Source organism: Hyperolius riggenbachi, chromosome 11, assembly GCF_040937935.1.
Source record: "Hyperolius riggenbachi isolate aHypRig1 chromosome 11, aHypRig1.pri, whole genome shotgun sequence".
Lineage (NCBI taxonomy): Eukaryota > Metazoa > Chordata > Amphibia > Anura > Hyperoliidae > Hyperolius > Hyperolius riggenbachi.
Genome location: NC_090656.1, coordinates 138,522,777 through 138,538,672, shown reverse-complemented (window position 1 = coordinate 138,538,672; position 15,896 = coordinate 138,522,777). Strand labels below are relative to the sequence as shown.

The 15,896-nt window shown below is 43.2% G+C and overlaps 1 protein-coding gene across 8 annotated transcripts in view; it reads left to right on the top strand.

Annotated features, from left to right (window-relative positions):
* MARK2 (microtubule affinity regulating kinase 2) overlaps positions 1-6,355 on the top strand; it is a 254,327-nt gene extending 247,972 nt beyond the window's left edge. For all 8 annotated transcript variants that reach the window (XM_068260448.1, XM_068260454.1, XM_068260453.1 and 5 more), the window contains one exon: positions 4,579-6,355. In XM_068260448.1, the coding sequence (XP_068116549.1) occupies positions 4,579-4,930 (352 nt within the window). In that variant the 3' untranslated portion in view covers positions 4,931-6,355. The remainder of the gene's footprint in view (positions 1-4,578) is intronic.
* Positions 6,356-15,896: the final 9,541 nt, after the last annotated feature.

Genomic DNA, 15,896 nt, shown 5'->3' with positions numbered 1-15,896 from the left:
ATGAAATCATAAAGGACAACTGTAGTGAAAGGGATATGGAGGCTGACATATTTATTTCCTTTTAAGCAATACTAGTTGCCTGGCTGTCCTAAACCTTTAATAATTTTAGGCATAGACCTTGAACAAGCATGCAGCAGATCAGGTGTTTATTCATTATTGTCCAATCTGACAATATTAGCTGCATGCTTGTTTCTGGTATTATTCAGACATTACTGCAGCCAAATATACCAGCAGGGCTCCAAGTTCAGTCTGGATTTTCTGACTTCACTATGGCTAAGTCCACTGCAAACATTGGGAGAAAAGACCACCAAAAAACGCACCAAACTGATAAGGCCAAAATATATTGCATCTTTATTTGAAAGGTTACATAAAAACACTTCAAATCAAACATATATGGAGGTAGGGCACATATATCAGCAGCAGGTAAGGGCTCCCATGGGCTTGCTTGGTGGGATCTGATACACCCTTTTCCTTTTGCTCTTGTCACTTTTCCCCGCTGCGGGATCTTATTACACGGTTGTGCTATATTCTCATTAATTTGCATATAGTTCTATCTATTCTGCACTGCACTTTAGTTTGACTGCGGTTCTGCTTGTAGTGATATTGTTCCACTCTGACTTCGTATACTATCAATTTGTAATTTTGTACTACACTATTTATTGCTTTTTGCTTCTTTACCTACAGTACTTCAATACTGCGATTGTTGCACTATGCACTCAGCACTGTTGATACTTCTTTGAGGGCCCTGTATAGATTGTGATTACTTGATACAATATTGATATATATGTGCCCTACCTCCATATATGTTTGATTTTAAGTGTTTCTATGTAACCTTTCAAATATAAATAACACACACACACACACACACACACACACACACACACACACACACACACACACACACACACACACACACACACACACACACACACACACACACACACACACACACACACACACACACACACACACACACACACACACACACACACACACATTATAGGAATCTGTGCCCCTGCCATTCTAAAATGTGTACAGGTGTCCCCTGACATTTCGGAACTCAACTGGTTCCCAAAGAGGGACAGTTGAGAGCATAGGTGGTGAGCCTTTCTCTTCCTCCCAGTGCCAGAGTTTTCTCCGGCATATGCAGCGGTGGTGCGTCTTGCTCCCAGACCCCAGCCCATGGTGCCTTAGTGTTCCCCCCTGCATATGTGGCATATAGAGCAGTGGTACGTCCTCCTTACCTCCCCTGGTGCACGTCTGTCACTCACCCGTCTGTCACTCACCCCTGGTGCCCGACTGTCCCCCCGGCTCATGCGGCATATGCAGGTCTGTCACTTGCCGGTCTGTGCCGCTTGGAATCCCTCCAGCTCTAGTAGCCACGGTCTCCTCTCTCTGACATGACAGGCACCACTTGAGGATGCCATAGCAAAGAGAACGTGACTATGAGAGGGATTTCAATCAGTGCAGACCGGTGGGTGACAGACGTCACCACTGCTGCATATGCCACACATGGGGGGGGGGGGGGACACTCGGGCACCAGGGTTGAGTGACAGATGTACTACTAACGCATATGCCGGGGGTACACTTGGGCACGGGAATAGGTAAGAAGAACGCACCACCGCTGTATATGGCAAACATGCCGGGGTACACTCGGGCACCGTGGGGGGGAGGGAACTACGCACCACTGCTATATATGCCACACATGCCGGGGGGGCACTCAGGAATTTGGGGGAGGGGCATAGAAGTCTTTCCCAAATTCCGCTTGAGCACACTGCACACAGGAGTGGAGGAGGACACAGCCATTACTGCGCACCTCTGTTTTTCACATTGCGGGGGGGGGGGGGGGGGCTCTGTACTAAAGACTCAAGTAGAAGTATAAGACCCCCACTTTTGGGAACTTTTTTTTGGTCTCAAAAACTTGGCTTATACTCGAGTGTATACGGTAGTTAAGTGGAACTCTACTTTAAAAGCAAATTTTGCACACAAAATATGTTCACTTTTGGGGCTTAAATAATTTGCAGCTGGACAGCCGAGGTTTGTAGCATTTTAGTGTTCTACTAAAAAAAGGGGCCACTTGGTGAACAATTTAAACAGCAATTTTTGCATCTTGGTGTGAGTAAACTGCAATCTCTAGATGGCTATTAATGTGCCCATACACTTATTGATTTTCTTACTTCTTCTTCCTCCAAAATGTCCAATCAATCAATCAGATTTCAGTCAATTTTTACCTTAAAGGGAACCAGAGATGAACGATTCACACAAAATAAACATATCAGTTGATAGCTTGTAAAGAATAAATGCTCTACCTGATAATTTCGAAACTCAGGTGTGCCTTTTTGAGTGTTTTTTTTTTTAATCCATTATTGCTCCAGGAAAAATCCAATATGGCCGCCGGCTCATATCCCTTCTGCTTCCAGGTTATAAGCTGTTCTGGATGTGCTGTCTAGACTCTATGGAACTATAGTCGAGCAGGGCTGCTGCTGCAGGCTTTCATCTGTGTGCTTTCAACTTTATTATTCTAGCATGCTGTGTGGCTGCCTGTAGGAAGTGTCTCTCATAGAAATGAAACTGCATACAGTTAACTGGCTGCACAGTGCACAGAGATACTTGTCTATTTCAGAGCTTCTTTCTCAGCAGGGCAGCCCCTCCCATGTCATCAGAGCTCTCAGTATGCAAAGCAGGAAAGCTGAGCCAGGAGGGGGCAGGCTTGGGCTTGAAAAGACTCCACAGAAGACTGACTCAGCTATAATGATTCCAGGTCAAACCTAGACTGAATGCTCAGTCTGGGATTCTTATCACAGCTGATAACAGACAGATTAAGCAGATAAGAATGAAACTAAAAGCAGGGTAGGTGTTTACTGTCAAGTTCCCACTGATAAATGTAATAAAATACATGAGGGTGCTTCATCTCTGGTTCTCTTTAAGTCAATCTAACGTAGGTCAGTCAAGGCAGGGCAAGAGCGACAGTAGATTGACCACTTGTCGCCTAATGCTGGGGACACACTGTACGCTTTGTACCGTGTATCGAGCCGCACGATAGATTGCGGCTCGTCCCCGGGTGCGGCTGGATCGATTCCCGCTTGTACCTGCGGGCGGCTTCTTATCTTCCACTCGTTTCTTCTATTGTCCTGCCCGCCGGTATCGAGTGCGGAATCAATCCGGCGGCGTATCGGACACGTCGGAAATTATCATTCGAGCCATCAGCGGCTCGATTGATAACAAAAACGCACCGTGTATGCCCAGCATTACACTGCATCGAACAGTGGATTGCTGTGATTTCATCAGTAGATTTCAGTAGGGAATCTATTGAAAATGTATGTGCTCTGTGTGGTCGTTTTGCCACACCAAATGGCAGTCCATAAGTGCATGACCAGCTTAAAACTACATCCAAAAACATTTTTCATAAATAAATACCTAGTTTGACATTATAAATTAACTCATTACCTCCCACACGTTCCTTTTTTTTTTTTTTCCTTGTAATAAAAAAGAAAAATTACAATAAAAAAAAAATACATAAATAGTTACCTTAGGGACTGAACTCTTTAAATATTTATGTCAAGAGGGTATAACACTGTTACTTTATAAACTATGGGCTTGTAATTAGGGATGGACGCAAAACTGAAAAAAATGCACCTTTATTTCCAAATAAAATATTGGCGCCAAACATTGTGATAGGGACATAATTTAAATGGTGTAATAACCGGGACAAATGGGCAAATACAATACGTGGGTTTTATTTATGGAGGCATGTATTATTTTAAAACTATAATGGCCGAAAACTGAGAAGTAATGAATTTTTTCCGTTTTTTTCTTATTCTTTCTGTTAAAATGCATTTACAGTAAAGTAGCTCTTTGCAAAATGTACCACCCAAAGAAAGCCTAATTGGTGGTGGAAAAAACAAGATATAGATCAATTCATTGTGATAAGTAATGATAAAGTTATAGACGAATGGGAGGAGCGCCGAAAGGTGAAAATTGCTCTGGTGGTCAAGTGATTAATTATATGCTAAACAGTTTTGTTTACAAACATCTCTACTCTATAAATTATGTTTTGAGTCAGTTAGTAAAATTAGCACAATAAGCCTATTAAAGTCATTGCTATGGGATACTTTTCCAGTTATAAAAAAAGTACTACGTGATTTAAAAACTCCTTGGCATGCGTTCTCCCTCTGGCCCCGTTCACACTGCATGCGTTCCCATACACGTTTAAGGAATGCGCGCAGGAGGCAGACACGCACGACATCAGACAGTGCATAGACTGCACTGTCTGATGTTCACACTGCATGCCAGTGCGGTCCGCGAATGCATGCTGTACGCATTTTCTAACATAACGCGCGGCTGACCCTTTCAATTCAGTGAATGGGATCAGCCACGCAACGCATACAAACGCGGATAGCGTGCGTTTGTATGCGTTGCGTTCCGAACGCACGGCCGTCCGCGTTTGCTAATGTGAACATGGCCTCTCTCTTTCTAGGTACTTCATAATGATGTCACACACTCAGGTTTATTTCCAGTGCTAATATAAAGCTTATATAACCAGTAAATGCATAACAATCCTGTTTTGTGTTTCCTCAGACCTAACTTGACTGTGGCAGAAAAGGAGAAAGACGACTTGAGAGACTCCAAGCCACGCTCATTGCGCTTCACGTGGAGTATGAAAACTACTAGCTCAATGGAACCCAATGAGATGATGAGCGAGATCCGGAAAGTACTGGATGCCAATAATTGCCAACATGAATCACAAGAGAAATATATGCTGCTTTGTGTCCATGGTGCACCAGGGCACGACAACTATGTACAGTGGGAGATGGAGGTGTGCAAACTTCCACGCCTCTCCCTAAACGGTGTACGCTTCAAAAGAATCTCTGGCACCTCCATGGCATTTAAGAACATTGCCTCCAAAATCGCCAACGAACTCAAACTTTAACCAGGCTCAAGCTCTAAGACACACAACTGCAAAATGAGACACTCGCAGCCACCCCTCCTATAGCTGGCCAGCCTTTGTAATCAAGTGGATGCAGGAAGTTCCATTTGTTTCTCCTTGCTGGCATGTCCTGGAAGGGACATAACCTGGCGATGCGGTTGAGGGTTGGCAAGGTGCCCTGGGAATGACTACTGCTCTTTTCATTGTAGGTTTTGAGGGTATTTTATTTGAAATAGATTTATAATTATTTTTTTTTTTAATTGGGGATGGGACTCAGATTACCTAATAGATAAGGGGATGGGTTCTAGAATGAGACTGTAGAGTGACTCCCCTACTCACTAATGTGTGTCAGCTCTATGATGCAGTTTTTCTGGTACAGTTTATAAAGCAGAAAAATGACAGATTTGAAGGGCTGTTAGCCCCTCCCTCATTTCTTATTTGAAGAAGAGTTCAGATTGTACAGAAGGAATATAAAAATCATGTACAATGTCTTTGTACAGAAGAGTTTTAAAAACAATGTCATGACACTGAACTAATAGCTCAGGGTGCCCTAATACAGGGGTACAGGTAGACATGCCCAGCACGGAGTAATGCTGTGCAGGTAAATATAATTGTACGCGGAACCTTGGTAGTCAGCCAATGCTTTATAAATATACATGACATTTTAATTATTTATTTTCCCTGAAATAGCCAAGATTCCACTGCACCAGTTGTTCAGCCTGGCAGCTAGTGATAGGTACATCTTCAGCTACTCGGTGGTACAAAGATGCTAGCAATTTCATTCTGCATTACACCCACAGCCCCCCCCCCCTCCCCCCATCATGTTTTTCTTTAATCTAGTCTGGGTCCTCCCTCATGTACATAATCGCGCACTCAAGATAAGTTATGACTTTCACTTATTCTCATAAGGACTGTCATAAGAGCCTATTATGACTGTTCTGTTCCCACTGGTTTTTCTAATTAAACAGCATGGCTGCACACCACCATAACTATGTCATAGTATACAATATGCACCCTTTAATTCTAGACACTTGTGTGAGTGGCAGAAATACTAGACATTGTTTGCCACACTCTTCATGTATATATCTACGTGTCTGCAGGTTCAAATCCAGGAAATTCTAGAGGAAATAGGACTATTCAAAGCAAGAGTGGAGGCAACGTTGTTGAGGAAATGTTTGTGGAATGTACAGTGAAAACAACATATCAGGCTCCATGTACCCCTCAGCTGCAGTTGTGGGCTGTATCTGCTGTAAATATCAATCCAAAAATCTGTATGACTCACACCTGCAGTTGAGGGGGAAAGCAGTTTTTCATGGCCCAACAAATGATCACTTGCCAGAGTTATGGTTTATTTGATTTTTATTATTTTTCCTTTTGTGTGAATGATTTCATTGCTGTTTGGAGAAAAAAAACTAATTGCTGAAGACACTGACTTTGTTTTATTTTGCTAAGACACATTTTGCTATGGTTCTGAGACTAAACTCTCTCTGTTCAGTAATATGCATCAACAGCTTGAAGTAACAAAACATGAAGACTGGTTGAAAGAATAAAGCTGATTTAGTATAACAAGCAAACCACACAGATTATGGTTAGGCTGGAGTTTTAAGCTAAGCACACACATGAGTCTTTTGAAAATGAAAGATCAAAGACCAATTTTTCCTCCTTCATATAGTATGGGGGCCAACAGATTTTGAATACTAAAGCTGGATAAACACAAGATAAATCTTGGAAAAGTGAAAGATCAAAGATCAAATCTGCAGATGATCTTTGTAAAACAAAGACCTTAAAAGAGCCAGACGAAAGATGTTTATCTCTCAATCTTTCAGATTCATCCTGATGGATCTGATCTGCAGATGACTGTCTGTTAAACAAGCTGTGTATGAGATCTCCAGATACCATAGAGTATGAAAGCATTTTTGCAGGAACCAATCTTTTTGTATGATTACAGCATCTTAATGCCTGGTATACATGATGAGATTTTCTGGCAGATTTACTGCCAGATCGACTATTTCCAGCATGTCCGATCTGATATTCGATCGATTTTCAGTTGACTTCTATGGAAAATCGATTGGATGAGATAAAAACCTTTGCAAATGGAGGCATGTATCTGTCGCATAGGTTTGTTGGGGAGGTTTAAAAGACTGATCTGTCTAATGCCTAATACATACAAAGGTTTTTATCTCATGGGTGTACTCAGCTTAATAGATTAGACTGTGTAGGTATGCTCTCATTCTACATGGAAAGTGTTAAAATTGGTCTTTGATATTTCATTTTCCAAAGATTTTATCTAATGTGTACCTAGCTTTAGTAGGCTGCATCTTCCACTAGTTTATCTCATTATCCCGCTTCATAATCTTTCCAGACGTGGTTCTTCTCTGCCATTGAGTATACTACATTCCCATCAATGGGAAATAAATGGAAAACACATCAGAACCCCCTGTAATAGTTATTTAGGAATAGGGATGCAGATCGTTCTGAATTGATGCTGGGTTATGGAAACATTGTATGCATTATTTACCCATAATTCCGTTGTCCGCCCTGCGATCCAAACAGCTTGCACGCGTCCTATTGGTCACCTTGCAAGCCTCACACCGGAGCACTTCCTCCTTCAAACTGGAAGGAGGACGTGCTTCGGTGTGAGGAACGCAGGGCGGACGGCGGAATTATGGGTTTCTAACCCCGCCGCACACCTGCGCCAATTAAATTTCATTTGAATTCGTGATTACTTGTAACAGCCTCCGGTGATCATCACTGTTTCCTGGTCCAGAAAGCAAAAAGCTTAGCATAGCAAAGCAAGCAGCTGCTGAGTTAGCTGGCTGCTTTGTGACAACTAACACCTACAGGCTTTGATTGCCTTCCTTTCTGGTGAAATAGAAACTTGTATGTTTGTAGCATTTTGTGCTCATTTGTAATTAGGGAATGTTAATTCAATTTTTATCGAATGAACTTTCACGCATAACTCCGTACAGTGTAACAGCACTTAGTGTCTTAATCATATGTAGCACTTCATATATCTTTATATTATAACAAAAGGTTGATGTCTGTAGCTAAGAAGAGCAATGGTACAAGTACCGTATATACTCGCAAGCAAGCCGAATTTTTGACCCCCCAAAAGTGGGCCAAAAGTTGGGGGGTCGGCTTGCTTGCGAGTCATGTTGGCTCCTTCCTTTCCATCCAGAGCGGTTCCCATAGCAACGGCGATACACATCGCCTGTACAGGAAGCCGCTCTGCCTACAGCTTCCTCCGTCATCACACAGCAGCCGCCATGGAGCGAGCTGCTGCGAACAATTTACAAGCCCGTGCAGGAGACGGAAGGAGGGATATGGGGAGCCGCCGGGTAAGCTAATAGCAGCGACGGCCCTGAGGGGGGGGGGGGGGAGGGGGGAGATTGGACACTATCTACCTATACTGAGCACTATACTAGCTATACTGGGCACGATCTACTTATACTGGGGCACTATACTAGCTATACTGGGGCACTATACTGGGGCACTATAATAGCTGTACTGGGCACTATACTAGCTATACTGGGCACTATACTAGCTATACTGAGCACTATACTAGCTATACTGAGCACTATGCTAGCTATACTGGGGCACTATACTAGCTATACTGGGGCACTTTACTAGCTATACTTGGGCACTTTACTAGCTATACTGGGCACTATACTAGCTATACTGAGCACTATACTAGCTATACTGAGCACTATACTAGCTATACTGGGCACTATACTAGCTATACTGGGCACTTTACTAGCTATACTGAGGCACTACCTACCCATACTGGACACTATACTAGCTATACTGGGACACACTGGAGGGAATTACACGGCCAGCATTTCCTACCCCGGCTTACATGAGGGTCAATCATTTTTTCCTGTTTTTTCAGTTAAAAGTTGGGGGGTCGGCTTATATGCGGGTCGGCTTGCTTGCGAGTATATACAGTATGTTTTTGACTTATAAGATTTCTTCTCCTTGGTGTCAGGCATATGTACAAATATCTTTTTAGCAGCCAAATTGAAAAAAACAAACAAAACAACCCAAGGTAGTGCAACAGCATCTGGTATGATGTGTCTGTAGCATAGTTTCTTCTGTTAGCAACAAATACCTCTTTCATTCCTGTTACTAAAATATGTTATCGCTCATAGAGATAATGGTTACATGGAAAGGTATTCTACGTGTTCTACTGTCAAGCATTCAATTCCTTCCCTTCCATGAATTAAGGAATTGGGGTGCTAAAATGAGCACATATGTATAAAGCTTTATATATTCTAGTATAGTCAAATCAGTCATGCATAAAAATCGTTCAGCAGTGTATCGGCATAACTCACTCTTCGATACACAGTGCAGCGGTTGACTGCTGTTTCATGGTATTTCATCAGGACAAGTTACCTTTATTTTGTCAAGCCTTATATAGGCTTTCTGGTAACAATAGAAAACCCATTGAGCCCGGGAGCTAGAAAAATTAGAAAGTAATTTAGGGCATGATGCAGAAACTGCTGGGAAATTTACTATGTGTAGGCGGTGCACTAACCCAGCAGTAATACCAGGTGGAGTAGCGCAGCTGGTTTCTGTGTTATGCTACTTAGCAAGTAGCGCACCATGTATTACCATAGCAATGCAAGTTGCACTTATTGCATAATCTGCACCACTTCCCTGGCATAAGTACCAGTAAAATTTCAAATTTACTGGTGGTTCATGAATTGAGGCCTTAGAAATCCAATATAAATCTTAGGAGTACATTGTCCTGATTGGGGTCTATTTGCACTGAATCAGTTATAACTGAATGGAAATCACACGTGTCCATGTTTTCCTATGGGTCAGTTCACATTATATGTTTTAACTTAAAGTGGACTTGAACTAAAACCGTCCTCTCTGCTCTAAAAGATACACAACAGCATAATAACCTTTAAACAAAAAAATGTTACAGCTGATACAAATCCTAAAAAAGTCTGCACTGTTTCTACTTCCTGATTTATGGAAGCAGACATATTGTTAACATCCTTTGCTTTCCATTTGACATATGGACACATGACAGGTTTTTAGGTTTTTTGGCTTTTTTAAGTTTAAGTCCAAAAAGCAGGAAAACTTACAGAAATGGAGTATATTCTCAAAACAATGGGGAAAGGGTAAGCAAGACCAATGCACAGAGAACTTGGCCAAAGTGAAACTGTTGCCCAAGACATCCAATTTGGTTTCAGCAGATAAATGAAACTTAGATTGGTAGAACTGGCAGACTGCTTTACTTGCTCTATCATCCCTTTGCACTGGTCTTCATAAATCAGCCTTAAAGGATGCATGAGGCGAATTATAAATCAGAATTATTTACCTTGTGCTTACTCCAGCCCCTTGAAGCCTATGTGTCCCTCGCCTCAGCTCCACTTTCCGCCAGTCTTCCCAGGGTTCCCTTTGTAGTGGTGGCTGACCAGGCCTGCAGAGGGGACACGTATAAGGGTTCTAGGGTATGGAGGAACCCCCAGGTAAGTAAATCTGAATTTTTATAATTCATCTTATATATCCTTTAAAGAGAAACTGTAAGGTGTAAATTAACTGACCCCCAGTATGAAGCGAACAGCCGGTTTGGCAGGGAAAACCCAGTTGGGGGGGGGGGGGGGGGGGGGGAGGGGCGCTAGCCCTGCAGCCAATGGAAATCCAGCTGAAAAGGTGAACCCCCTCCCCCTCTGTAGGCCTAATTAAAATTCAGCCGAATGATGTAGTATTGTGGGTAATTGCATCGCATGTAGCTCATTCCTGATTGGCATATGCTGATATTAAAGGCTGGATATCTCAGCACTCAGGGCTCTTACATACTCCAAACTTACAACATAGTTTTGAAATGCCCTGTCTCAGGAACCAGTGGAATTGGGGGGCCAATTTAGCACAGAGATAGTCGGGGGTGCACAAAATTTAGAGTGTGTTGGAGGTATAAGTGCAAAGAGATCGAGCCTGTAGCATAATATACGGTAATACTGCAGGGGGATCAGACATGGCATTGGCATATTAACCTAGAGGAGAGTTACAGTGTGAAAAGCAGTTTTTCATACTGAAAATCATGGCAAATGTTTTCCGGGATTGCGTTTGCAATACAACACCCGTGGAAGAGTCCAATGGACATGTTCCTTAACCTCCTTAGCGGTAACCCTGTGCTAGACACGGGGTAAGCCGCCGGAGGGTGCCGCTCAGGCCCTGCTGGGCCGATTTACATAATTTTTTTTGCTACACGCAGCTAGCACTTTGCTAGCTGCGTGTGCATGACGATCGCCGCCGCTGCCCGCCGATTCGCCGCTATCCGTGGCGCCCCCCCCCCCCCAGACCCCTTTCGCTGCATGGCCAATCAGTGCCAGGCAGCGCCGAGGGGTGGGTCGGAATGCCCGCTGACGTCACGACGTCGATGACGTCATCGCGATCGTCGCCATGGCGACGGGGAAGCCCATACAGGGAATCCCGTTCAGAACGGGATTCCCTGCAGGGTAAAGGCGCCGGCGGCGATCGGAGGGGTGGGAGGGATAGCGGAGGGATAGCGGAGGGAGGGGGGAAGCATGTAGCTAGCGCTAGGCTAGCTACATGCTTTAAAAAAAAAAAAAAAATTTAAAAAGTGCTGCGCTGCCCCCTGGTGGATTTATTGTACCGCCAAGGGGGTTAAAGGACAACTGTAGGGAGGATGCCTGTTTTTGTGTTTTTTTTTTGTCCTTTTGTGCAATACCAGTTGCCTGGCTGTCCTGCTGATCCTTTCTCTAACACTTTTAGCCAAAGACTTTGAACAAGAATGCAGCAGATCAGGTGTTTCCAACATTGTCAGATCTGACAAGATTAGCTATGTGCTTTTTTTTCTGGTGTTATTCAGATACTACTGCATCCACATAGTGGATTAACAAGTGGTTGACATGATCAGCAGGGCTACCAGGCAACTGGTATTGTACAAAAGGAAAAAAAAAAACATGGCAGCCTTCCTACAGTTGTCCATTAAAGCCACTGCATAATGAAATTGGACCACAATTTAGTAAGCCTGAAGCAGATGCCAAGATCAGGATCTGGTATTCATGCTGTGGGTCTCTGTTCTAGTTTTTGTCCAGTCTTATCTTTCACGGTAGAAAACATGCCTGCTTATATTTGCAATACGTTCTGTACACATTTGTTTCTCTGAGACTGTTGCAGGATTATGTGGCCTTGATTTACTAAGGTATAAGCGCAGTGTGATCTATCATCATCAAAAATATTTTTTTTTTTTAGGGCCCATGTCTCATGGTTAAGGATAACTGAAGGGAGAGGAATATGGAGGCTGCTGTATTTGTTTTTCTTTTAAACAATGACAGTTACCTGGCAGTCCTGCTGATCTATTTGGCTGCAGTAGTGTCTGAATCGCACCAGAAACAAGCATGTGGCTAATCTTCCCAGATCTGACAATGTCAAACACCTAAGTAATCTGCTTGTTCAGTCTATGGCTAGAAGTATTAGAGATGGAGGATCAGCAGGACAGGCAGGCAACTGGTGTGTTGCTTAAAAGGAAATAAATATGGCAGCCTCCATATCCCTCTCACTTCAGTTGTCCTTAAACATTTTTATTGTGCCCCTGTTTTTCAGAAAACTTTTCTTATACCATGGCATGCATATATAATAAAGCATAGCATTTGTTTCTCAAACTTATGCTGGGGATACACTGTATGTTTCTGTACCGTGTATCGAGCAGCTGATCCGGCCAGCTGATAATATTCAGCTGGTCTGATCACGCTGCTCGACCCCCGCCGGCAGACAATGGCAAGGAATCGAGCAGCTGATAAGGAGCGCCGGTGGGGAAAAGCGGGAATCGATCCGCGCTCGGGGACGCGGCGGGAGTCGATCCGGTGGCTAATCGGCTGCCAAATCGACCCGCGTATTCCCAGCATTAGAAGCCATAGTGGAAAGGAAAAACACTTGCAAAAGTGGAGATAGGAGTCCTTTCCATAAAGACACACAGAAAAAGTTGCAATTGCACTCAAATTCAAAGTACTTCTCCACCATGCCTTCCAAATAAGTAGAAACATTTACATTTGCCTTGGTGTTGGTATTCCTTTTGGGAAACAAAGCAAAATATTTTGTAACGAATAATTAACAATTTTCAGGGTTCCCTAGTTGTTGGAGTAAGTATAGCGATGCCCTGGAAAGGGTAATTCCTTCATTAGGGGGGTGGTAAACGTGATGAGAGTATCAAATTTGCAGTTTGATAAACACCATTTTTCAAATCCTGGAAGTAGGTGGATCCTCCACAGCAACAGGGTTGTATGTAGACATAAGCAACCCTGGCAGACACATGTAGCATGGGGCATCACAGAGCTGTTCTTGGCACACTGGTTTATTGAATTCCTATATCAGCAGCTAGTTTTATTAACAAAGGGCTGGTTGATCATTTTAACACTTAAATGGGTATTTATTATTAGCATAAAAAGGAGGCCTAAACAGCATAACAATGATATTGCTGGTGCTATTGATGTGTTATCTAAGCTTGTTTTAGATTTAGTTTGTACTGATTACTGCAAATCTTCTAGATTTCTAGGACAATAAGGCCTCTTCCCCATGGACTGTTGATAGGCAGTGAAATGCCTCTCAAACTCTCACAACTGCTTGCTACTGCCTGGTAACTGCTTGTTGCCCTAAAAACTAATACGTTAGCTACAATTTTCACACCACTCTCAAGCTTGGGGAAGGGAAGGCAGGGATGAAGACATAAGGTGCCTTGCCTGGGGAACCAAAATGCCTAGAAACTGCCCTGCACAGGAGCAAATGCCAAAGAGCTTTTTAAGCTGTGTAGATCTTGCACAAAGAAGTGCCTTTGTGGTGTTAACTATTGTTTTATACTATGGATGCTGCATAGATTCCCTCTCTAGTCCAGGATCTTCTATGCTACAGAACAGGTTGGTCTCTATCTACTTTCACACAAGCTAGGAGTTTAAATTCTAGAGTGGGCCATTTATATGGATACACCTTAATAAAATGGGAATGGTTGGTGATATTAACTTCCTGTTTGTGACACATTAGTATATGTGGGGGGGGGGGGGGGACTTTTCAAGATGGATGGTGTCCATTTTGAATCCAACTTTTGTTTTTTCAATAAGAGGGTCATGTGACACATCAAACTTATTGGGAATTTTACAAGAAAAACAATGGTGTGCTTGGTTTTAACCACTTCAGCCCACAGTCGTGTTCACTTTATGCATCCGAGCAACTTTCACCTCCCATTCATTCGCCAATAACATTATCACTACTTATCACACTGAAGTTATCTATCTTGTTTTTTCCACCACCATTTAGGCTTTCTGTGGGTTTGTACATTTTGCTAAGAATTAATTTATTCTAAATCCATTTAGCAGGAAGATTAAGAAATGGAAAAAAATCATTTCTCAGTTTTTGGCCACCATAGTTTGAAATTAATACATGCTATCGTAATTAAAACCCATGTATTTTATTTGCCCATTTGTCCCAGTTATCACACCGTTTAATTTATGTACCTATCACAATTTATGGCGCCGGTATTTTATTTGAAAATAAAGGTGCATTTTTTTTCAATTTGCATCCATCACTATTTACAAGCCTATGATTTAAAAATTATATTAACGTACTCTCTTGACATGCATATTTAAAAAGTTCAGACCCTTAGGTAACTTTATTTTGGGGGGTTTTTTTTAATTGTAATTTTTTTTATTTAAAAATTTAATTTGGTTAAATGTAATGTATTTATTTGTTCAAAAAAAATGTATGTGGGTGTAGTTTTACTATTTGGTTTCAAGATGGCCACAGTCAAAAAGTCCTGGAAGTGAACAATCACGCTTCCAGGAACTAGAATGAGGACGGGGAACTTTTTTTCTTAAAGGACTTACGAGGCCAAGTATACAAAAAACAATAAAAAAAAAAAGTTAGCTACCTGGATCAGCTTGTAAGGCACGGAGGACGCCGTCCGCGCCCTCCGTGCCGTTCCACCTGGTCCCCGCCGCTGAACAGCCCCCCGAACGGTCCCCGACCGCGCGGCCCGGGTCGGGCTCCCCAGCCTGTACCAAGATGGCTGCGCAGTCCGCATAGCCGCGAGTGCGGCTGCGCAGCTCTAAGGCCAACCCCCCCGATCCACGCTACTGTTACGTGGATCGGGGGGTTGGCCTTATAGCTGCGCAGACGTACTCGCGGCTATGCGGACTGCGCAGCCGCGGCCAGCTCAGGCGGCCATCTTGGTACAGGCTGGGGAGCACGACCCAGGCCGCGCGGTCGGGGACCGTTCAGGGGGCCGTTCAGCGGCGGGAGGGCGCGGACGGCGTTCTCCGTGCCTTACAAGCTGATCCAGGTAGCTAACATTTTTTTATTTTTTTTTGTATACTTGGCCTCGTAAGTCCTTTAAGCAGAAAGACTGCAGCCTCTGATAAGAGACCGTCTGTTTTTCTCCGGGGGACTTAGATCGATGAATGAGAGCAATATTCCTATTCTTTGATCGGCGGGCTAATGGCAGGCCTCATTCAGCTGCAGCAGCATAGTCTATCTGGACAAACATATTCGTCCAGATAGGCATAAGTGGTTAACGTAACTTTATTCTTTCATGAGTTATTTACAAGTGTCTGGACCATTTATAAAATGTGTTCAATGTGCTGCCCATTGTGTTGGATTTTCAATGCAGCCCTCTCCTCCCACTCTTCACACACTGATAGAAACACTGCAGGAAAAATGCTAGCACAGGCTTTCAGTATCTGTAGTTTCAGGTGCTGCACATCTCGTATCTTCACAGCATAGACAAGACATATAAATGTCTGAGGGGAGTCAGATCGGGAGACTTTGAAGGCCATTCAACTGGCCCACGACGACCAATCCACTTTCCAGGAAACTGTTCATCTAGGAATGTGGACACCTATAATGTGGTGGTGCACAGTCTTGCTGGAAAAACTCTGGGAACGTGTCAGCTTCAGTGCATAAAAAGGGAAACACATCATCATGTAGCAATTTAGCATATCCAGTG